This window comes from Emys orbicularis, chromosome 7 (assembly GCF_028017835.1).
Source record: "Emys orbicularis isolate rEmyOrb1 chromosome 7, rEmyOrb1.hap1, whole genome shotgun sequence".
Taxonomy (NCBI): Eukaryota; Metazoa; Chordata; order Testudines; family Emydidae; genus Emys; species Emys orbicularis.
In genome coordinates this window covers 108,910,646-108,935,606 of record NC_088689.1, presented here as the reverse complement: position 1 = coordinate 108,935,606, position 24,961 = coordinate 108,910,646, and the positions used below count along the sequence as shown (strand labels likewise).

Here is a 24,961-nt window from a genome sequence, read left to right as displayed (position 1 = left end):
CCCCCTCCTAAAAATGAATATTTCCAGGGATTTTCTCCTTTACCCGAGTATAAATTATAAAAGCAGTGATCTTGGAAATACACAATTTGTTTTTATGACATGATTATTACACACTATTTATTATTAATTATTATAATTACAGTATTTTTATTACATTATGAAAACGGCAACACTCTTCCAAGATCTCACTTTCGTAGCTTGTATCACTTTGAATAAGCCTGTTATAAGACAAGGCTCCTATGTTTCATCAAGGAGTATGAGATGTGAAACAGCAGGAAGGTATTTAAGAAGTCAACTCAAAGAGTTCCTCCTACACAAGCATTCAGGTCTTGAGCAGTCCAGGCAAACAATGCACGGTACAACAAAGCTTAAACTTGTTCTTCATAATAATTTTAAAAACAACACTAGCTGCCTATTTCATTTTAAAAACAGCAAAAAATATTCACCTCCCTTTCCATTTCTTATAAGGAGTCTTATAGGCTGCTGGCCCCGTGCTGCCCGGGGTCCCTAGGGACAGCTCTGTCCACCATTACGGATTTTTTCCCCGAGAACCCCCTGTAACATTTCGCGAACCCCCAGGGGTTCACGAACCCCAGTTTGGGAACCACTGCACTAGGGCCTAGTCTACACTTACAAATTATGCTGACATAGCGACACCAGTCAGGGGTGTGAAAAATACACACACCCCTAGTGCTGAAGCTATGTTGACCTAACCCCCAGTGTATATGCAGCTATGTTGATGGAAGAATGCTTCTGTTGATGTAGTTATAGTAGCTCGGGGAGGTAGTCTTCCTACACTGAAGGAAAAACCCACCTCTTCTGTCTTTGTAGGCTGCGTTTGCACTACAGGATTATTCTGGCATAGCTCTGGGAACCTAGCTATGCCAGTGTAGTCTCTGTAGTGTAGACATACTCCTGGGTTAATTTAGTCCCCTTCCCATACTGGAATAAGTTAAACCCACATAAGCACTTTTACACTGACATAACTGTGTCCACACTAGGGGGAGTTGTATGGCTTTAACTATACTGGTACAGTTAAAGAGAGTACAAGTTTTGTGTATCAAAGCAAAGTCAGATCTTGGGTATTGAAAGATCAACTTCGAGTGAAGCAGGATAGCTGTGGTTTATATAGACTGCAGCTATATGCCTTGTAGGAGCACAGCGCATGAGAAAACTGTATAGAGCCTTTGGGGAACATCATGTTCCTGAGCATTTACACAGAACCCCTATCTAGAATGTTGCCTGGAGAGCCTGTGTGGCATATTCTAACCCAATGAGCAGACAACTGTGTGGAGGTCGAGTAGAGCCCAAATGCTCAGTGTTCTAATCTAGAGCATGTTCTAGACACCACATCATGGACTAGAGCAGACCCATCCATTCCCCCATTTTCGAGAACATCTGTGGTTCTTTACAGCTGGCTGAAGGCACGCAGGGTATGTTGTTTTAGATCCAGTACAACATAAAGCACGCCAGAGCAATGCCCCCTCCCACGGGGCACGATATTGAGCAGAACGCTCCCAGCCCATTCTAGAGCTCGCTGCAGCCCCGCACGGTTTAGAACAAACGGGGAGGGCCCCCGCGGCCATGTTCTAGAGCGGCGCCGTTCTAGAACCGCCCGCCCCGGGACGAGGGGTTGGTTCTCGGACTCCTCGCTCCGCCCGAGCGCCGGGGCGGGACGGGGCGGGGAGCGGGGCCGGGCTTCGCGGTGTCAGCGCCCCTCCGCCCGCCGCAGTGTTTACATCCGCCGCCGCTCGCCTGCCCTGGCCTGGTCAGTCCCGTCCCCGGCCCGGTCCCCCAGGCAGAGCCAATGCGGCGCCGCCGCCCCTCGCCCCGGCCATGGACACCAGCGACCTGTTCACCAGCTGCAAGAAGGGGGACGTGAGCCGAGTGCGGTGAGGCTGGGCAGGGCCCGGGGCCGGAGCGGTCGGGGGAAGGGCACGGGGGGCCGGGCCTTATGGGGAGGCTGGGAAAAGGGGGTGCAGGAAGCGCGGGGCTGGGACTTGGATACAGGCCAGCCAGGCCGTGGGGGGTCCAGGGATAGGGGCTTGGGGCATATGGGCCAGGCCGTGGGGGGTCCAGGGATAGGGGCCTGGGGCATATGGGCCAGGTTGTGGGGCCCCGGGGAGAGGGGCACGGGGCATACGGGCCAGGTTGTGGGGCCCCGGGGAGAGGGGCATGGGGCATACAGGCCAGGTTGTGGGGCCCTGGGGAGAGGGTCACGGGGCATATGGGCCAGGTTGTGGGGCCCCGGGGAGCGGGGCACATAGGCCAGGTTGTGGGGGCCCCCAGAGAGGGGCACAGGGGATACAGACCAAAGCGTGGGGGCACAGGGAGAGGGGCCCATGGGATAAAGGCCAGGGTGTGGGGACACAGGGAGAGAGGTATGGGCCAGGGCACGGGGATACAGGCAAGGCCTTGGGGGCACAGGGAGAGGGGCAGAAGTTGGAGCTGAAGGGGAATAGTGGGAGAGGACATGGGGTGGCCAGGGCCGGGGGCGTCCTAGAGAAAGAAGCGGGGAGGGGCAGCAGAAAATGGAAGGTAGGGGTTGCAAAGAGCAATAGGGAGCTGGGATCATTGGTGGCAAAGACAGCTGGAAAGGGGCCAGGAGAGAGCAGTCCCGCTTGCTGTTCCCAGTAAGTTCTGCTGGTCTGTGGGATACCTGTGGGCACCTCCCCCACATATAGAGTCGAGAGGGGGTAGGTGTGTGGCACACTCTTGTTATGTGACTTTTCACCATTCCGTAAAACCAGTATCAACTCCTTGTGCCTCTGGGAATAGGCTGGGGATCAGCGAGGTGGGAGCATTGCACAGGGAATAGGAGGTGGCTGAGCTGAAGCAGTGGTATGATATTACTAGGCATTTCTATAATGCTTCATCCCTTCAAAATGCTTTATGTGCACTAACTTCAACACATCCTGTGAGGGAGTCAGCATCAACACTTTCCTGTTACAGCCCAGGAACTGAGGCGCAGAAAAGTTGAATACCTTGCCCAGGGTCACCCCCAGTGATTCAGTTGTACAGCTGTGGTTAGTACCCAAGAATCCTGGCTCCTAGTCCCATGCTGTCTCTGAGGTACGATGGGTAGGCAGAGGGACTTCGGAGTACTTACCCCAGTTCTGACACTGACTCACTGTGTGACCTTGGAGAAGACACCTAATCCCTTTGGGTATGTCTCCACTGCAATAAAAGACCAGCAGCAGGGTCGCAGCTGGCCCGGGTCAGCTGACTCAGGCTCTCAGGGCTTGGGCTGTGGGGCTATAAAATTGCAATGTAGATGTTTGGGGTCAGGCTGGAGCCCAGGCTCTGAGACCCCATGAGGGAGTGGGTCTCACAGCCTGGGCTCCAGCCCGAGCCTGAATGTGTACACTGCTATTTTTAGCCCCACAGCCTGAGCCCCCTGAACCTGAGTCAGCTGAACCAGGCTCTCAGGGTATGTCTGCACTGCAATTAAAAACCCTGCGGCTGGCTTGGGCTGTGGGGCTATTTAATTGTAGTGTAGATGTTCGGGCTCAGGCTGGGCTGCAGCCCCTGCTACGGGACCCTCCCACCTTGCAGAGTCCTAGCACCTGGGCTGCAGCCTGAGCCTGAACATCTGCATCACAATTAAACAGTCCCACAGCCAGAGCCCTGTGAGCCGGCGAGTCAGCTGGCATGGGCCAGCCATGTGTTTTTTAATTGCAATATAGACCTGAGACTCCATGCTGCAGATTTTTTTTATCTCAGTATAGACGTACACTCTGTGTCTGTCTTACCCATCTGTATGGGCTAATACTTGCTTAGTTTCCACTGGTTTTGAGGAATGAACTGTTTGATATCTTATGAGAGACGCTAAAGAAGATTCTAATTAAATAGATATGTCACAAAATATTAATATAGAAATATTCACATGCACAACAAAGAAGAATGGATGTGTAAAGAGAACAACTTCTTGTGATTGTGTTCTCTTTTCTAAGGAGTTCCTTGCATCTGTAACAGTGTTATCCCTGCTAGCTAGAACCAGAGTTGTGCTTCCTCTACAAAAAGTGCTCTGGGATAGTTTCCATGTAACAGTAAAGTTTGTTACCATGAGCATGTTTGAATTTCTCTCTACACCTCTCTATTTTATTAGTTTTGCTTTAATTAAATAACTCTAAAATGGACCAGGAATTTTGTAAGAGGATACTAAGAAATGTGTTCTTTCTCCTATTATACAGCATGCCATTTTTCCTTTATTACTGAATGCTCATTTAATTGGGCTGCCTAAATTTAACAATCTGACTTTGTAATATACCAGGGGTAGGCAACCTATGGCACGCGTGCCAAAGGTGGCACGCGAGCTGATTTTCAGTGGCACTCACGCTGCCCGGGTCCTGGCCACCAGTCCGGGGGGGCTTTGCATTTTAATTTAATTTTAAATGAAGCTTCTTAAACATTTTAAAAACCTTACTTACTTTACATACAACAATAGTTTAGTTATATATTACAGACTTACAGAAAGAGACCTTCTAAAAATGTTAAAATGTATTACTGGCACGCAAAACCTTAAATTAGAGTGAATAAACGAAGACTTGGCACACCACTTCTGAAAGGTTGCCGACCCCTGTAATATACCATTACCATGTTGCTTCCTGACTGGGTCTGTGGTCAGGAGAGTATGGGAGCTAGCATTTATGAGAATTCTTAATTTATCTAGCCCTGGATATCAGCTAGACCTCATAGCCTGAAACAGCTGATGACTTTAGATAGCAGTCAAAACACCAAGAGAGAGATGGATGCAAAGGGGAAAGTCACTTTTTAAAATTATAAACATGTTTTTCCCAAGTTGTTGGGTGTACTGTGTTTTTTCTATTCTAATGTATTTGGCTTTGCTTTAGTTTGATATATTTCTTTAAAGATCAAGCATCTGATCACATCAACTGGTCCTAGTGTGCATCATTCACAAGCAACCAATCTATGGCAACCGTTTCTAGTAGTCCTCTTTTTCTCTCCAGCTGGTCTTTTTCTAGAATGATTTCATACCAGTGCAATTATAATTTACTTTTTACTGCAAAATTGGAAAATGATTATTAGGATATTTGCATGATGATCAATAACACAGTCCCATTATCTAAAGAAAAGGCTGAATATTTGCTTTGCTGATGGTATGAGTAACTCTGTGAAGCATTGGAATGTTAAATTCAAAATTATAGACTTTCAGGTCAGAAGGGAACATTGTGATGATCTAGTCTGACCTCCTGCACATTGCAGGCCACAGACCCTCACCCACCCACTGAATCTCTGGCTGAGTTACTGAAATCCTCAAATCATGATTTAAAGATTTCAAGTTACAGAGAATCCACCATTTACTCTAGTTCAAATCTGCAAGTGACCCATCCCTATGCTTCAGAGGAAGGCAGTCCCCCCTCCAGAGTCTCTGCCAATCTGACCTGGGGGAAGATTGCTCAAGTCTGTTCTCCTGTAGTGAGGCAGCGTGGTCTAGGCAGGGGACCCAGAACTAGTTAGCAGACCAACATTCTTTTCCTGGCTCTGCCGCTGACCAGCTGGGAGACCTTGGGCCAGGCGCTATATTACTCTGTGCCTCAGTTTCCCCTCCAGTTTCCCCTAGTCTTGTGTATTTTGATTGTAAGCTCTTTGGGGCAGGAATTGTCTCCCACTTTGTATATATATATAGTGCTTAACACAATGGAGTGCTGGTCTCAGTTGGGGCCTCTAGGTGCTGCTGTAATATAAATAATGGATAATTTATTAATCTCGTGAGCAGAAACAACGTTCTTGTTAAATCAGGTGTTATGCTTGTAAAAGAAAGAACAGGCCTTTTAATCCCCAACAGAAACATTTGGGATGGAGAAGAGTCTGTGGTTTCTATAGCAAGCAGTATTAAAGTCAGTTACTTTAGTTCTGAAAGTAAATCTGCTCCCTTGTACATGAAACGGTCACATAGCACAGTACCCTGTGAATCAGTTCACCCTACTGTTCAGCCTTAGAGAAAACTAGAAGAGGATACGTTAATTTAAGAGCCAGGCTCAGCTGGAGAGCAAAGGAAGCATTCTGTACTGTTACCAGCTCTTGTGACGCTTTGCCTTCCTTGCTCACTGTAATGATAAATAATGATAAATCCATAGGTCCACATTTTGTTATGGATTGTAACAGCACTGATTATGAGTTGAGTCCATAATTTTGTTTCATGTCTTTCAGTTCTACTTTAATGTTTATCTATGAGAGTACCCAGGATGTCGTAGGTCCTTTCCAAATGCTCCAGAAGGGTGACCTCTGCTCTGAGGAGCACACAATCTGAGGACAAACAGGCAAATAGACAGAGGTTAGGGAAACAAGAATAGACCGTTCGTATACAAGTTAGCACACCTTACTGTGAGCAGCGCAGCAGAAGTGGATCTTTGAGAGACTTAATTGTGGACAGTGGTGGGGCCTTCCAGATGAGCTCTTGGAAATTGTACCAGGTTCAGGGACTGCATGAAGGAAGGCCTGGAGGCAGTTGTGGGAGAAGTAGACCAGGCTGGGAATGCTGGCAGAGTGGAGCAGATGAGGAGGTAATGTGAAGCTTTACAGTAATGGCTAAGTAAGGAAGGGCAGAGTTATGTAGAGCTTTGAAGGTGGTTAGAGGAATCAACTTTTTGGTGCAGTAGCAGATGGAAGGAATCAAAGAGAGGAGTGATGTGATCTAAGTGATGGGCAAGGAAAATGACTTGAATGTTTTGTATGTACTGAAGGGGGCCGATGTGTGCTCAGAAGGCCAGAGAGGAGGATGTTGCAGTAGTTGGGGCAGGCTATAATGGGACACTGAATAGGAGATGTGTCTGTGGGAATGGAAAGAAAAGGACCGCTCTTGGAGATGTCACGGAGCAAGAAGTGGCGGGATTTGGCTATGGCCTGGATGTGTGGGGCAAGGGAGAGAGGAGTCCATTATAACCCCTAGTGACAGGGAGGATGTTATTGTTGTCAACTGTAGTAGAGAATTCTGGAAGTGGGCAGGAAGAAAATAAATTCTGTTTTGGCTATGTTATGTTTTAAGATTTTTGTGTGTGTGTGGTCAGCTATAAGTAATTGCTCAGCAACAACTGTTGCAGAAGAACTTGGAGGTGGTTTTTTAAATCATCTGGCTTGGTCAGTGATTTGTCACCTTAGGCTCAGAAGGTTGTGGATTTGAGTCCACCATCAGAACTTCAAGTCAGAGCCAGCACTGACACCACAATGCAGTATCATTGAGACAGACTGCCTGGGTACAGCTGCTGTCCCTCAAGTGGGTTGTTAAACTGAGATCCTTTCTAACCATCTCTGGTGGTTGCCCAGTTGGAAGTTAAAGAATCCAGGGAACCTTTTGATAGTTATTACTGTACAAACCCAAAACTACATCTTCTAGAGGGGAAAATGTGACATAACAAGTGTCTAGAAGAAGTTATAACTTACGAGCTTTTTCTTTCTTCTCTTTCAGATATCTTCTTGAACAGAGAGATGTGGAAATAAATGTTCGGGATAAATGGGACAGTACCCCTTTGTGAGTGTTACAGCCTAGAGCTCCAGTGTGAGGTATTTGGGTGGGGGGGAAGGTGGGAGATTACATATATGAAATCTCTAGGAATCCTGCCTGGTTGGATGCTCTGCTGAATATTTTATTCTCCCCTTTGTGCATTTTGTGCAGCCAGGTGCTCCCTTGTCTAGCCACTGAGGTAGTGGATATAATAATCTGAATGGGACATGCTATGGAAGTGCCAGAAGAATCCCAAGGCAGACAATGGATCACTGCCTCCGCCTCTGGAGTGGGGCGTAGTGACTGATTTAGAGGTGTACAGGAACTCTGCACAACAGTGTGGGACAGGGAGTGAAGAATACCATGTTCACTATTGAAGTCTGGTGGGAGCTCTGTGCACATAATATGCTGATTCCAAAGTGCCTTGAGACATCTGCAGTGTATTCTGAAGACTAAATATCTTCCAGAAAGCTTGTACAAAAGTTAAGCAGTAAAGATGAAGGAGGTGGTGGTGTTTGAGTGCCAAAAGTGTGTGAGACACATGATCTCAGTTGGTCCCCAGGCACTCTCGTAATAAACATGAGTCCCTGAAAGTTTACAATCCAAATAGGCAACTTATAGACAAAGGAAGGGAGATGGGATGCAATAAGAATGAAGGCAAGTTGAGGCTAAGCATGTGTCTTGTTCCATGACAGTTTAGAACTATTTTTGGATGTTTTTGTGAAGGCAGGATGAAGGTTTACAGGCCTCCTGGCAGAAGTGTGGTTGCAGAGGGACTCCAGGGAAAAGAGCAGAGGCATGGTAGACAGGACATGGAAGATGATGTGGAGACCAGCGTGGGTGAAATAGTGGGAGTGCATAGTCTAATGATTATTGGGAATTAGGAGTCAATACTTATGAGTTTAATTTCCAGCTCTGTTACTGACTTGCTGTGTGACCTTGGATAAGTCATTTCCTGTCTCCCTGCTTTCCTGATGGAAAAGTCCTCTAGAATTCAATAGGGACCAAACCACCTATAGGATTCTAAAATGACTGTAAGATCTGTAGAACTGAATAGAGACTGAGATCTCTTCAGTAGCTTTTTGGATAGTTCAAAACACCTATATAAAGCTTCTCATGTATTTCAGTCTATAGGACTTTTCTATAAGGGCCAGTTTTATCTGTCTGTAAAACAGGGATAATACCTACTACATTGAGGGGTTATAGTCTTAATTGATATTTATAGTGCAATTTGAGATCTTCAACTGAAAGGTGCAAGAGAAGCATAAAATACTTGGGTTGTGAAAAGATGCCAAAAGGAAAATAAATCCATCCTAAAAGGGAATTGGGGACATTGGTTTACTGTACATCTGACATATGGGGTTGAGCCTACAGCATTCTAAGTATGCAATAATGAATGTGCCTGCTGAAGAAGCAGGAGTGTGTTTGGGGCAGTGGGGCATGGAATTGCTGGGTGCACGTGAAATAAACAAATGAATCAAGTTTGGCAGCCTAGAGGCATTACGAGGGGCTGAGTCAGGGTTTGGACCCTGAGGTCTCCTGGCAGTCCAAGAGGACCTGAGTGTGCTGAGAACAGAACCTGTCCAGCCTTTTGTATGGAGGGGGCACCTGGGGTCATTCCTGAGCAATCTCCTTTCTCTCCAAGAGAGGACCAATGTTTAGCCCCAGAAGGAGCCATAAGCACCCCACCATTGATGGAAGGACAGGTTAGTGCAGTGTGGGGCCTGTTGGGGAAAATAGGGGCCTCTTGAGGCATTGTGATACACTCTCAAAGCAACAAAGGTTTCACTTGTTGTAATTCTGACTTTCTTTCTCTTGTTAATTAACAGATACTACGCTTGTCTCTGTGGACACGAGGAGCTTGTATCCTATCTTCTAGCCAGTGGTAAGAGAGGGTGTTGAGATTCATAGATTCATAGATTCATAGATTCTAGGACTGGAAGGGACCTCGAGAGGTCATCGAGTCCAGTCCCCTGCCCGCATGGCAGGACCAAATACTGTCTAGACCATCCCTGATAGACATTTATCTAACCTACTCTTAAATATCTCCAGAGATGGAGATTCCACAACCTCCCTAGGCAATTTATTCCAGTGTTTAACCACCCTGACAGTTAGGAACTTTTTCCTAATGTCCAACCTAGACCTCCCTTGCTGCAGTTTAAGCGCATTGCTTCTTGTTCTATCCTTAGAGGCTAAGGTGAACAAGTTTTCTCCCTCCTCCTTATGACACCCTTTTAGATATCTGAAAACTACTATCATGTCCCCTCTCAGTCTTCTCTTTTCCAAACTAAACAAACCCAATTCTTTCAGCCTTCCTTCATAGGTCATGTTCTCAAGACCTTTAATCATTCTTGTTGCTCTTCTCTGGACCCTTTCCAATTTCTCCACATCTTTCTTGAAATGCGGTGCCCAGAACTGGACACAATAATCCAGCTGAGGCCTAACCAGAGCAGATTAGAGCGGAAGAATGACTTCTCGTGTCTTGCTCACAACACACCTGTTAATACATCCCAGAATCATGTTTGCTTTTTTTGCAACAGCATCACACTGTTGACTCATATTTAGCTTGTGGTCCACTATAACCCCTAGATCCCTTTCTGCCGTACTCCTTCCTAGACAGTCTCTTCCCATTCTGTATGTGTGAAACTGATTTTTTCTTCCTAAGTGGAGCACTTTGCATTTGTCTTTGTTAAACTTCATCCTGTTTAACTCAGACCATTTCTCCAATTTGTCCAGATCATTTTGAATTATGACCCTGTCCTCCAAAGCAGTTGCAATCCCTCCCAGTTTGGTATCATCCGCAAACTTAATAAGAGTACTTTCTATGCCAATATCTAAGTCGTTAATGAAGATATTGAACAGAGCCGGTCCCAAAACAGACCCCTGCGGAACCCCACTCGTTATGCCTTTCCAGCAGGATTGGGAACCATTAATAACAACTCTCTGAGTACGGTTATCCAGCCAGTTATGCACCCACCTTATAGTAGCCCCATCTAAATTGTATTTGCCTAGTTTATCGATAAGAATATCATGCGAGACCGTATCAAATGCCTTACTAAAGTCTAGGTATACCACATCCACAGCTTCTCCCTTATCCACAAGACTCGTTATCCTATCAAAGAAAGCTATCAGATTGGTTTGACACGATTTGTTCTTTACAAATCCATGCTGGCTGTTCCCTACCACCTTACCACCTTCCAAGTGTTTGCAGATGATTTCCTTAATTACTTGCTCCATTATCTTCCCTGGCACAGAAGTTAAACTAACTGGTCTGTAGTTTCCTGGGTTGTTTTTATTTCCCTTTTTATAGATGGGCACTATATTTGCCCTTTTCCAGTCTTCTGGAATCTCTCCCGTCTCCCATGATTTTCCAAAGATAATAGCTAGAGGCTCAGATACCTCCTCTATTAGCTCCTTGAGTATTCTAGGATGCATTTCATCAGGCCCTGGTGACTTGCAGGCATCTAACTTTTCTAAGTGATTTTTAACTTGTTCTCTTTGAGTATCTGTCCCATTGCTAGCTTTCCATTTATCATTTGCTGCTGATGTGTGTAGAAGCCTGTATCACTTTAACTGTTGCCTGCAGAGCCACATCATAATATAATCAAACCTCTGATTAAAAAACCTTGACTGTTGTGGGACTCCACAGTCAGGCTGAACTTACTAATGTCCCCTTTACAGACCACTTACCTCTTGGGCTTCCTACAGGGAAGGTTTTTGTGTGTGTGTGTGTGGGGGGGGGGGCGGGGTGGTTTCCTGGTGGCAGTAAGTTCACCACATGAAGCTGGTGAGTTAGAGGCTCTGGTGAGGGCTGCCTACAGTTACAGCAGACTTTTGCAGGAGTGTAATGCTGTTATCATGTCAGAACTGCACCTTAGTCAATGAATCACCTGGGTGAGCTTTTTCCTTCTCTTCCTTTGTGGCTTTCTACTCTCTTTTTTTTTTTTTTGAAGTTTTGCTCCAGACACGGTATGTAAAGGCAGAAGCTATCTGAAGCCTGCATCCCAAGCAAGGGGGAAAAAGTTCATAGGGAAGGGTTGCAGACCAAGCTGGATGAGCAAGCATCTTGAACAGGTGACTTAAGAGAAAGCAGAATGCCTACAAGGAATGGAAGATGGGAGGGATCAGCAAGGAAAGCTTCCTCTTAGAGGTCAGAAAGTGTAGGGATAAAACAAGACCTGCCAAAAGCCAAGCAGAGTTTGACCTTGCAAAGGGAATTAAAACCAATAGTAAAAAGTTCTATAAATAAGAAGAAAACAAGGAAAGAAGAAGTGGGACCACTATGTATTGAGTATGGGGTGGAGATTAAAGATTATCTACGTATGGCCCAACACCTAAACAAATAGTTTGCTTCAGTTTTTAATTAGACTAATGAAGAGCTTAAGGGTAGTGGCAGGGTGGCTAATGGCAAAAAGGATATGGAGGTAGAAATTACCACATCCGAGGTGGAAGTCAAACTCAAACAACTTAATGGGACTAAATCAGGGGGCCCAGATAATCTCCATCCAAGGATATTAAAGGAACTGGCACATCAAGTTACAAGCCCAATAGCAAGGATTTTTAATGAATCTGTAAACTCGGGGGTTGTACCCTATAACTGGAGAATTACTAATATATTCCCTATTTTTAAGAAGGGGGGAAAAAAAGTGATCCAGGAAACCACAGGCCTGTTAGTTTGACCTCAGTTGTATGCAAGATCTTAGAACCAATTTTGAAAGAGAAAGTAGTTAAGGACATAGAGGTGAATGGTAACTGGGATAAAATACAACGTGGTTTTACAAAAGGTTGTGCCAGACCCACCTGATCTCCTTCTTTGAGAAGATAACTGATTTTTTTAGACAAAGGAAATGCAGTAGATTTAATCTATGTGGATTTCAGCAAGACATATGATGCAGTTCCACGTGGGAAATTATTATTTAAATTGGAGAAGGTGGAGATTAATATGAGAATTAAAAGGTGGATAAGGAACTGGTTAAAGGGGAGACTACAACGGGTCATACTGAAAGGTGAACTGTCAGGCTGGAGGGAGGTTACTAGTGGAGTTCCTCAGGGATTCGTCTTGGGACCAATCTTATTTAACATTTTTATTAATGATGTTGGCACAAAAAGTGAGCATGTGCTAATACAATTTGCGGATGATACAAAGTTGGGATGTATTGTCAATACGGAGGAGGACTAGGATATCATACAAGAAGATCTGGATGACCATGTAAACTGGAGTGATAGAAATGGGGTGAAATTTAATAGTGCAAAGTGCAAGGTCATGCATTTAGGGATTAACAACAAGAATTTTTGCTATAAACTGTGGACTGATCAGTTGGAAATGTCAGAGGAGGAGAAAGACCTGGGTGTATTGGTTGATCAGAGGATGACTATGAGCCATCAATCTGATGTAGCCATGAAAAAGGCTAATGCAGTCCTAGGATTCGTCAGGCGAGGTATTTCCAGTAGAGACAGGGAAGTGTTAGTACCATTATACAAGGCACTGGTGAGACCTCATCTGGAATACTGTGTGCAATCCTCGTCTCCCCTATTTAAGAAAGATGAATTTAAACTGGAACTGGTGCAGAGAAGGACGATCAGAGGAATGGAAAACCTACTTTATGAGAGGAGACTCAGAGAGCTTGGCTTGTTTCACCTAATGAAGAGAAGGCTGAGGGGAGATATGATTGCTCTTTATAAACACATCAGAGGGATAAATGCCAGGGAGGGAGAGGAGTTATTTAAGTTAAGCACCAATCTGGACACAAGAACAAATGGCTGTAAACTGACCATCAACAAGTTTAGGCTCGAAATTAAATGAAGGTTTCTAACCATCAGAGGAGTGAAGTTCTGGAACAGCCTGCCAAGGGGAGCAGTGAGGGCAAAAAACCTAACTGGCTTTAAGACTGAGCTTGATAAGTTTATGGAGGGGGTGGTATGATGGGACTGCCTATGATGGCATGTGGCCCATCGGCGACTGCCAGTAGCAAAAGTCCCCAACTGCTGGAGATGGAGCACTAGATGGGAAAGGCTCTGAGTTACTACAGAGAATACTTTCCCAGGTATCTGCCTGGTGGGTCTTGCCCATATGCTCAGAGTCTAACTGATTGCCATATTTGGGTTTGGGAAGGAATTTCCCCCTGGGTCAGATTGGCAGAGACCCTGGGTTTGTTTTTTTTTGCCTTCCTCTGCATCATGGGGCACGGGTCACTTGCAGGTTTAAACTAGTGTAAATGGTGAATTCTCTGTAACTTGAAGTCTTTAAGCCATGATTTGAGGATTTCAGCCAGAGGTTAGGGGTCTATTTCAGGAATGGGTGAAGTTCTGTGGCCTACAATGTGCAGGAAGTCAGAATAAATGATCACGATGGTCCCTTCTGACCTTAAAGTCTGCAAGTCTGAGGGCTTGTCTACACTACCACGCGGGGTCAATCTAAGATACTCAACTTCAGCTACGTGAATAACATAGCGGAAGTCGACATACTTAGATCTACTTACTGTGGTGTCTTCACTGTGGTAAGTCGACAGCTGACACTCTCCCATCGACTCCGCTTGCGCTCCTTGTTCTGGTGGAGTACCGGAGTCGACGGGAGAGCACTCAGCAGTCGATTTATCGCGTCTATACTAGACGCGATAAATCGACCTCCGCTGGATCAATCGCTGCCCGGCGGATCAGCGGGCAGCATAGACAAGCCCAAAGTCTAAATGCAAAAGCTTTTCTTAAAAACAAACCAAAACACCCTTCAAACTTCCTGCTTTCTGTGCCAAAATGAGTGACTGTCCATTCAGTACTAAGGCACCTGTCACATCCCTCATTCTAGCAGACAAACCAGGGCACTTGCAGTTCAAGATCTCAGGGAGATGATTTGTCATTAATGCTGTATTTAACGCACTTAAACAGCTTATTAATTTCTCTTGAAATCTAATAAATTTCCTTCTAATTCTCTTTTTTAGTAAAACTTTTGCGGTTCACCTTTAAAAAGGGTCCCGTGCTTTCTGTGTAAAACAGAAAATTGGTCTTTAAGTATCCTGTGGCTAATAGCACCATTCACACAGTGAGTTTCTTCCTCCTGGAATGACGGAGTTATGCCAGGGCTGAGGCCCAGATCCTTCTGTCACAGAAGATACATGAAACATCTCCTGGCTTATTCATGAAGGCGCGGTAGTGGTGGGAGGTCAAACTTGGAGTGTGGATGGGTGGGGAGCCTAATTTTGGCAATTGAATTCCAGTTCTGTATGGGATGATGATTCTCGTAAATCATATAGTCAGCCATAGGACAATTCCCTCTATTTAGCGAGGGAGCCATCTTTTAGAGGTGTATGTGCTGTGTCTGTCTTGCAGTGTTACACCTGTTGCCATTTTGCAGGTGCAAAATGTGAAGCAAACACTTTTGATGGGGAGCGTTGTTTGTATGGGGCTTTGAGTGATGCCATCCGACGTGTGTTGAAGGAATACAAGCAGATCACAGCGAAGTGCATGAAGAGAGATTATTACGATGTCTTCTTGCAGCGGTAAGGTGATGGGACAGCTATTCAGCACGTTTCAGAATCCCAGCCTGTATGTCAGCTAGGCCACTTGAATCTGCTATTCTGGCTTAAACCATTTGCAGGTTGATCAGAGCCCTGCCTCATTCTATACACACTTTTACATATCTTGTCAAATTAGGCAAAGCTTAAAACATACCCTACGGATCATTTACCACATACATCTGGGTGTTGAAAGGAACCTCCATCAGCTTACACACACAGAGGCAGGGCCAGTGGAATGTTGAGAGAGCATAGTAAAAGCATGACGTATGCAACGTACATTTTTGAACCCTTGACTGCCAAATCAAAACGCGTTTTCATCAGGTTGCCAAGAAACACACATGTGAATTGGAACGACGTGTCAGACAAATTTAAGTTTCGCCCCTAACCTGCTGCGGCAATAAGGCCAATATTTTCACTAGTGAGCAGTGATTATAAGTGCCTTATTTTGGGGGTGCCCAACTTGTGGCCTCTTAAAGAAGCCTGATTTTCAGAAAGAAGGTGCTAAGCACTTCCTGAAAATCTGGCTCCTTTAAGATGTCTCCAGTTGGGCTGCCAAAATCAGGAGTCATTTTTGAAAATCTTGACCTAAATTTTCAAACAAACAAACAAAAAATTTTAGCTTGTTTTAGAATGGCAAATGTGTGGGATTTTCCCCACTCTCTTTTGTATTCAAAAATGATAGAATTGTCTTTGCTCAGTCTTCCAAAAAATATAGCTCTTGGGCTGAGAAGAAACATGGGGAAAACTTCAGCTTCAAAGATAAATGAAGGTTCTAAGCACCTGAAAAAGGCCCATTAGAATGGAAATGCTTAAGGCTTGTCTGTACAAACACTTAGTTCATGACAAGCTGGGGTGTAAATTTTCCCCACTGTAGCATGCTGTGCGCTAAGGCTGTATCCGTGGTGGAGCTAGGGTTGGGGTTCCCAGCTCCTATAGACATACCCATGCTAGCGCTCATCAAGCTCTAGTGTGCTAAAAATAATAGCATAGCTGGAGTAGCATGGGGAGCAGTTTCACAGGCTAGCTGTGCTGAGTACGTACCCCTGGGGTTCAGAAGGGTGAGTACTCAGAGTACCACTGCTCACCACTGTCTATGCTACTGCAGCTATACGTCTATATTTAGTGTGCTAGCTCACATGAGAGCTAGCACAAGTATGTCTATGCACACCGGCACTCACCCCCCCAGCTCATAGTGTAGATGTAACCTAAGTGTCTGTGTGGACCCTGCTGCTACACACTAAAAGTTCCCAAGTGCACCTTGTACTCCCATTTCTCTAAAAATGTAGGGAATGCATTATAATGAGGTGTGGCATACGGGCTTTGTCAGCATGAATTTGGGATGCTCACATTAGTGGGGAAATGGGCAATCCACAAGTGAGCCACGCATCCCCAACCAGATGATAAGACCTTCATACTGCACTGTTATGTGTTCACTGTATGCCATTTACTTTACAGAACATAAAAAGAATGTACAATAATCTTAAAATCTTTTAATAGTCTCTATATATTATGTTACTTTAGTTACAATGAATCCAATTACAAGGGGCTCAACGGAGCCATAAGTATGTCTAAAACTGATCTAAAATAGATTTGAATAGACTTTTAAAAAAATCATGATTTTAAAGTCGGTACCTTCAAATACTGGAAGCAAATGAGTCCCATTGGGAGCTGGGAATTTCCCCCTTAGTTTCCATTTTTAACCCTGCAGGGAAACCAGAAAAAATAGCTTGATTGTTTTTGCAAAAAATTACTCTCCCCAGGTAAGTACAATTTTGAAAAGTTGATTTAAATATCTCAGATGTTGCATTGTTGAGCTAATTCACCAGAACCAGGGTGAAACTGGCTACGTTCCACGTTCATTTTTCAAATGGAGCTAAAGTTAAAATTGTAACAAATGGCAATAATGCTGAAAAGTAAATTCATTCATCTTTCATTTGTACTTAGGTGAGATATCAGTAGGAAGGACAGTACAATGGTTGGTGTCCTGTGTGGACTTGGCAAGCCTCTTTGCCTCTCTGTGTCTCAGTTCCCCATCTGTAATGGGGATAATGCCTTCCTTGTGGGGATGTTGTATGGATAATGCATTACAGATTGTGAGGCACTCAGATTTTATGATAATGAGGGCTATATAAGTACGGAAGAAAAACTGCAACTCTCTTAATCTTAACAGTGTCTCCTTAAGGAGCAAGATGTTCACAGATTGCCTGTTTCCCCAGTGTGTGAAAGCTTCCCTCGCCTCCTTCACTTTTCTCCTTCCTCATTCGGTGCAGCTGATTTTATTTTCCCCCTCTTTCTTTTTCCCTTCCAGGCTTCTGGAACAGGGTTACCAAAGCGACATTGTCTTCATCGTCCATGGGAAATCCTTCTGTGCCCACCGCTGCATCCTTAGTGCCCGCAGCGTGTACTTTGCAGAAATGTTTGAGACCAAGTGGAAAGGGAAGAACATGATAGCATTAAAGCACCCACTGGTGAGGAGAACCACGCTTCAGGTTTTTTCCCCCCACCTTAGATATTTTCTCTCTGAGGAAAGTGAGGTTGAAAAGGAAGTTTCAGGGGTAATTTCCATAGTTGACTCCTTCCATAACACAGAACAGTTCCAGAACTCCGAGGGAGATGGAACACTTTGTGCACTAAAATGGCTTCTTACTCCGATACACTGAAAGCTGTAGGCTGTATGCTGTCAGATTCCTCTCATTTCACCTCTGGCATTGGTTCAAATTCAGCTCAGGTCAGTAATAAAAGAGCTGTTACTGTCTGCCTGCTGTTTGGTGACCCTTTTGTGAAATGAGTTGAGCCTTTGTCTAATTCCCAGTAGACAGGTGGTCCACACCACAGAAATCACCACTGTAATTGGCACTAATTGGCTCCCACTTGTTGCCTCAGCAGAAAAGCTAAGGATTAAATAGGCCATAAGTGGATTTTGCTTGTCCATTACCAAAGCTCTCCAGCATATGTTTTTGTGGTTTGGCTGTCTGTCGGAAACCTCAGATTCTCTCCTGTTGCAAACATCCTTCCTGTTTCTCAGGACAACCTTAGTTTTCATCACCTTCCAGCCGTATTCCCTTTAGACTGTAACTTGAGTTCCTCTTTAACTGGGGAGGTTGGAAGTGGTGGGGACTAATGGATGACTTGTTGTGATAGTGCTTCTACTGTAGTTGCCTTCTTAGATGTGAGCCGCAATGTCTCTGTTACCTGCCAACTCTGCAGGCACAGATTCTCTGCCTTTCCCTGCAAGAAACCTCATTCTCTGATGTGTAACATGAGGTGGGGGTGGGTAAAGCAAAAAGTTAATATATTTACAGATCTATGTAAGCTGGATAGAGTGGGAATACTAGTTATGTGAGGGAGCAGGGGAATGGTGTGTGTAATCAAAATGCTATTATTGCACTAGTTGGAGTTTCCACAAAGGAGGCATCCTCACTTACCTCCCTTGCATTCTAGAGTCCTTTTCTTGAACATAACCCCCTGACCTTTACCTTAGTGTGTAATGTACTATCACTTTAGTTATAGACTATCATCTGTCTGTCTGTCTGTCTGTCTGTATTGACGTTTCAAGCTCCTTGGATAAATGTGTGTGCTTTATATAGGTGACCTTTTCATGTCTTATTTTAGATCAACCCAGCGGCCTTTGGCTCCCTCCTGCAGTATCTTTACACAGGTATGTTGCTGCTGCTTGACATGTGCATGCATGTTGGAATGCAGTAGTCAGCACCTCTTTGCCATGGCACTGTTTGGGTGGCAAAGGCTTCTAGACAAGCTTGTTTGGGTGGGTGGGTAATCATGGCTTAGACACAATCTCTCTGTCATCTGGCAGATATAAGGAGTATGAGCAATTCCATGTTGTTGTGGAAAGCTGGTGTAAATGCATATTTGTACCTCCTGCCAGTTGTGGTTCTGCCAGTAACTGGGGAGTCAATAAAAATCAACTTTGGTTGAGTGGACAGATGTGGGAAATGTACCTTCTCTAGGATAATAAAAATACATGTGCCATCTAAGCGGATGATCTCCTAAGCTGAGCAGTGGCCATATTCCCTTTGTACACTGGCTTGTGAGCATTTTGTAACTGGCAGCCCTGACTGCTGAATGGTTTGATTACAACTTGTTACTGTTGTTCCAGCAGAAGTTGTTGTTCTTAAACCTTCAGCCAGTATTAACCAAGTATTTTGTATTCTAGGGAATGCAAGTGCAATATTCCGTCAGACCACAGGGTGGTGCCCTAAATTAAACTTCCAATATGTACTGTAAGGGAAATGTTACTAAGGCATCTGAGTTTCTTCACCAGAAAACAATAACTGCTTATCTCTTTAGGGTTAGCTTTCCTCAGTGTGCACTTTAAAATGCTTTTTAGTAAATTTGGTGCTTCTGAAAGATTGAGACCAAAGTCCTTTCTCACGCCAAAACATGATGGCAGCAGCAATGCAGGCTTCCACCGCCCTGCCCCTCATCTCTGTTCTTCCAGAGAAAATGAAATTTTGTCTCCAAGATCCATTCAGTCTTTGGCCTCTTTGCTGAGACTGCCAAGTGTGGGTCCAGCTGCAGTGTGGACAACTGAGGAATTGAGCTGATATTCACCAAATTTGGTTCAGCCACTCAGCAGTCAACAGATAGTAATTTGCACTGCTGTAATGACACTTGAGCTAGATTCATACCAGTGATCCAGAAGTGAGACTGCATAGCTCATTAGCAATCCTTCAGGCAATCCAGTCCCTTGTCTATAGATTAGCCATTTTTATGCCTAAGTAAGTAAATGGTGACTGGTGCGAGGTCAAGGAACTGGCTGATAGAATCTTGGTGTTTCTCTTTGGCAGGTCGTCTAGACATTGATGTAGAATATGTGAATGATTGCAAGAGACTAGCCAAACAGTGTCGGCTTCAGGATCTCATCGAGGATTTGGAGATCAAGTGTAAAAAGGTCTATGAATTTGGTGAGCTCCCCTTTAATGTCTGCGTCTCTTCATTATGTTTGTTTTTCCTTTTGGAGTGGGAAGGGAGATCATGACAATGGACGTTCCACCAATGGGGCACCTGCGGCACTCATAAGCTAATGGGGGGGAAAAAACCCTGAGTAGTTCTATGCACAGCTGTTAGCAGAATAGGTCTTTCACTTCCTTGTGGGGCAACTTCTGTAGTACTCCGTGTCTGAACAGTGAACAAGTGTACATCATAGTAGTGGGGACCCTGGCAGCAAGGCTTTATTGAGTAGTCCAGCAACCACAGCAGAGCACTGAGGAGCATGTTTCAAAGTCCCTATAATCAGAGAGCTAGTGGGTTACAGTGGTGGCTCATGTTTTCTCTGCATGTTAGAAACGCCTGAATCATTTCAAAAGGGGGAACTATGCAAAAATGAGGGGGTTAGTTAAACAGAAGTTAAAAAGTACAGTGACTAAAGTGAAATCCCTGCAAGCTGCATGGGTGCTTTTTAAAGACACCATAATAGAGGCCCAACTTCAATGTATACCCCAAATTAAGAAACACAGTAAAAGAACTAAAAAAGAGCCACCGTGGCTTAACAACCATGTAAAAGAAGCAGTGAGAGATAAAAAGACTTCCTTTAAAAAGTGGAAGTCAAATCCTAGTGAGGCAAATAGAAAGGAGCATAAACGCTGCCAAATTAAGTGCAAGAATGTAATAAGAAAAGCCAAAGAGGAGTTTGAAGAACGGCTAGCCAAAAACTCCAAAGGTGGTAATAAAATGGTTTTTTAAGTATATCAGAAGCAGGAAGCCTGCTAAACAACCAGTGGGGCCCCTTGATGATCGAGATACAAAAGGAGCGCTTAAAGACGATAAAGTAATTGCGGAGAAACTAAATGGATTCTTTGCTTCAGTCTTCACGGCTGAGGATGTTAGGGAGATTCCCAAACCTGAGCCGGCTTTTGTAGGTGACAAATCTGAGGAACTGTCACAGATTGAAGTGTCACTAGAGGAGGTTTTGGAATTAATTGATAAACTTAACATTAACAAGTCACCGGGACCAGATGGCATTCACCCAAGAGTTCTGAAAGAACTCAAATGTGAAGTTGCGGAACTATTAACTAAGGTTTGTAACCTGTCCTTTAAATCGGCTTCTGTACCCAATGACAGGAAGTTAGCTAATGTAACGCCAATATTTAAAAAGTGCTCTAGAGGTGATCCCGGCAATTACAGACCGGTAAGTCTAACGTCGGTACCGGGCAAATTAGTCGAAACAATAGTTAAGAATAAAATTGTCAGACACATAGAAAAACATAAACTGTTGAGCAATAGTCAACGTGGTTTCTGTAAAGGGAAATCGTGTCTTACTAATCTATTAGAGTTTTTTGAAGGGGTCAACAAACATGTGGACAAGGGGGATCCAGTGGACATAGTGTACTTAGATTTCCAGAAAGCCTTTGACAAGGTCCCTCACCAAAGGCTCTTATGTAAATTAAGTTGTCATGGGATAAAAGGGAAGGTCCTTTCATGGATTGAGAACTGGTTAAAAGACCGGGAACAAAGGGTAGGAATTAATGGTAAATTCTCAGAATGGAGAGGGGTAACTAGTGGTGTTCCCCAAGAGTCAGTGCTCGGACCAATCCTATTCAACTTATTTATGAATGATCTGGAGAAAGGGGTAAACAGTGAGGTGGCAAAGTTTGCAGATGATACTAAACTGCTCAAGATAGTTAAGACCAAAGCAGACTGTGATGAACTTCAAAAAGATCTCACAAAACTAAGTGATTGGGCAACAAAATGGCAGATGAAATTTAATATGGATAAATGTAAAGTAATGCATATTGGAAAAAATAACCCCAACTATACATACACTATGATGGGGGCTAATTTAGCTACAACAAGTCAGGAAAAAGATCTTGGAGTCATCGAGGATAGTTCTCTGAAGATGTCCGCGCAGTGTGCAGAGGCGGTCAAAAAAGCAAACAGGATGTTAGGGATCATTAAAAAGGGGATAGAGAATAAGACTGAGAATATCTTATTGCCCTTATATAAATCGATGGTACGCCCACATCTCGAATACTGCGTACAGATGTGGTCTCCTCATCTCAAAAAAGATATACTGGCACTAGAAAAGGTTCAGAAAAGGGCAACTAAAATGATTAGGGGTTTGGAACGGGTCCCATATGAGGAGAGATTAAAGAGGCTAGGACTCTTCAGCTTGGAAAAGAGGAGACTAAGGGGGGATATGATAGAGGTATATAAAATCATGAGTGATGTGGAGAAAGTGGATAAGGAAAAGTTATTTACTTATTCCCATAATACAAGAACTAGGGGTCACCAAATGAAATTAATAGGCAGCAGGTTTAAAACAAATACAAGGAAGTTCTTCTTCACGCAGCGCAGTGTCAACTTGTAGAATTCCTTACCTGAGGAGGTTGTGAAGGCTAGGACTATAACAGCATTTAAAAGAGAACTGGATAAATTCATGGTGGTTAAGTCCATTAATGGCTATTAGCCAGGATGGGTAAGGAATGGTGTCCCTAGCCTCTGTTTGTCAGAGGATGGAGATGGATGGCAGGAGAGAGATCACTTGATCATTACCTGTTGGTCCACTCCCTCTGGGGCACCTGGCGTTGGCCACTGTCGGTAGACAGGATACTGGGCTAGATGGACCTTTGGTCTGACCCGGTACGGCCGTTCTTATGTTCTTATGCCTGACTTAAAGTGGAACAGTCAGATAATTTAGACTTGCTGTGTTTTGTGTGTGAACACACACACACACACACACACACACACACACACACACAAAGTTAATATAAAAATGCTTTATGTGTGTTTTTAAAAATACAAACAGTTGTATGGGTTTTGAATATTCTTCTGGAGTGTTCGTGATCCAAACACAACAGCATTGGGCCATTGAATGAGAACCAGCAGGTGGAATACTAGTCTTCTAACTGTGTAAATATAGCGAAGTAAGATAAATTTAGAAAATGAACTGCTTTCAGATGTAATAATTTACTGGTTTAACTGGTAAGGAAACATGTAGTTTGAAATCACACAGGGTCTGCGGCTCCCCTAGAGTGTAGATAATTCCTTTGACTTAGTCGAGTTACTTCTGATGTGAAAGCAGAATCTGGCTCATTGTTTTTAATCTGATCGTGTCCTTTCTCTGATCTAAGAGGTAAGGTTGTTGTAGCTGCTCAGGTTTTTACTTTAAATATTAATTGTCGATTCATATTTTCCAGTTTTGTATGATTACATATGTAGCCTGGAGTGACAGTCCTCCCATAGTGCAAAGTTAGCTTTATAGCTGCATCACAGATATTGCATTTTTTTTTCTTGTTGTGATATGTATGTGTGTATACAAAAATATTTAAACACATGAAGAAAGAATTGTTCTGCTGCTTGTAATGAGTGGTAGAAGATTTCACTTGACGTATCAACTGTATGCTGGAAAAGAAAAGGCTGTGGTCAACACCCTAAGTCAGACCGTCAGATAACAAAAATGATGTTACAATTTACAGGATCTTGTAATACCGAAATGTTTCAATGGGTCACTAGATGGCAGCTTTATGGTGTTGCAGTTGATTGGTGTGGTGACCATTTTCTCCAAAAGCCCACAATACAATCCCTTATTAGGCGGCAAATTAAATAAGGTTAAGGTGGTCTATTAGTGTTACGGTTTGTATATATTCTGAAACCATTGTGCAGTTTGGCATGATTGGCAACTTCTACTCATGAGGGTCAGGACAGAAATAAAAAAAAAGACTGCAAGTAGCATTGAGGCATTGGGCCCCAGGATTAGAGGAACACGAGAAGCATTACCTCATAGCAGCAGCAATTTGAGTGGGAGTCAGATATAGTTTCTAATCCCACCCTGGTGTAAGCTTCCTATATGGCACTGGGCAAATCACTTTAACTTCTGTGTTCCCCTCTGTAGAATGGGGATGATGATTTTATTTCACAAGGGTATTGTGGGGCTTAATCAGTGTTTGCAAAGCACTGATATAAGCGATAGGGGTTATGTGTTTGTGGCAGAGCAGGACTGTGGTGAATTGGCAGCGTTGTGGTTAGTAACATTAAATGTTTGCCTGTCAAATCAGACATGTTCTAGGTGAACCAGGGGAACTAGTGTTGAATCCCCAGGAGAGAATTAATATGAAAGAATCATAGAAGTTAAGGGATGGGAAAGCCCTGTTGGGTCACCTGGTGTCCTTTACTTGCCAAAACATTATTGTTCCCTATTGTATATTTAGAAGTTTCTGCTCAGAATATTTTCTAGAAAATAGGCATCTGGTTCAGGTAAAACAAATAAATAATAAATTTATAGAGATATCCTATCTCCTAGAACTGGAAGGGGGACTCATCGAGTCCAGCCCCCTGCCTTCACTAGCAGGACCAAGTACTGAGTTTGCCCCAGATCCGTAAGTGGCCCCCTCAAGGATTGAACTCACAACCCTGGGTTTAGCAGACCACTGCTCAAACCACTGAGCTATCCCCCCACCCCCCAGTCTGGGTGTCTGGCCTAATTACTCTGGTCAGGGTCCAGTGTCACCGTCCATGGTACAAAAATATATCCAACATGTTTAATGTAAGCAAAAATGCACACTGTAGCCAGTGCAGTTCCAGGGCGTAATCGCACGGCAGACACTTCTCTCTAGTCTCATTATCTAAGTCTAGTCCATATTTCTAAAGCACCTTGTATCTTGATGCTGTGGAGGAGTATTAAAAAGACGACAACAACAACAGCAGGAACTGGTCTGATGTCTTCCATTATATCTGAGGCTGGCCGGCAGACAGGCATCTGCTATGCTGAGTGTAATTACTTCCATATTTCCCCTTCCTGCATGCTCTGGATATCGCCACAAAAACCTGTTACACTATTTGGAAGAATTCAGACAGGATTTGTCCAGATTAAGTCATAATCCTTGCTATGGAACTGGAGGGCATTTAAAAATAAATAAATAAATAAATAAAAAAGTTCAGGAGCATTTTCTGTATGTTGCAAAGCATAAGAATTCAGGTCAGGATTTGTGAACACCTATTTTCAGACCTCAGGTCCCTGATCTAAAGG

General features: G+C 44.0%; 1 protein-coding gene across 2 annotated transcripts in view; it reads left to right on the top strand.

The window, feature by feature from the left end:
- The first annotated feature begins 1,771 nt into the window (after positions 1-1,771).
- Positions 1,772-24,961, top strand: part of ABTB1 (ankyrin repeat and BTB domain containing 1) — a 43,769-nt gene continuing 20,579 nt past the window's right edge. Inside the window, exons 1-7 of one of the 2 annotated variants that reach the window (XM_065407298.1) lie at positions 1,772-1,892; positions 7,430-7,492; positions 9,295-9,350; positions 14,814-14,958; positions 17,285-17,444; positions 18,589-18,634; positions 19,785-19,901. In XM_065407298.1, the coding sequence (XP_065263370.1) occupies positions 1,837-1,892; positions 7,430-7,492; positions 9,295-9,350; positions 14,814-14,958; positions 17,285-17,444; positions 18,589-18,634; positions 19,785-19,901 (643 nt within the window). In that variant the 5' untranslated portion in view covers positions 1,772-1,836. Of the gene's footprint in view, positions 1,893-7,429; positions 7,493-9,060; positions 9,172-9,294; positions 9,351-11,418; positions 11,540-14,788; positions 14,959-17,284; positions 17,445-18,588; positions 18,635-19,784; positions 19,902-24,961 lie in introns of those variants that run through there. The other variant, XM_065407297.1, reaches the window with a different exon arrangement.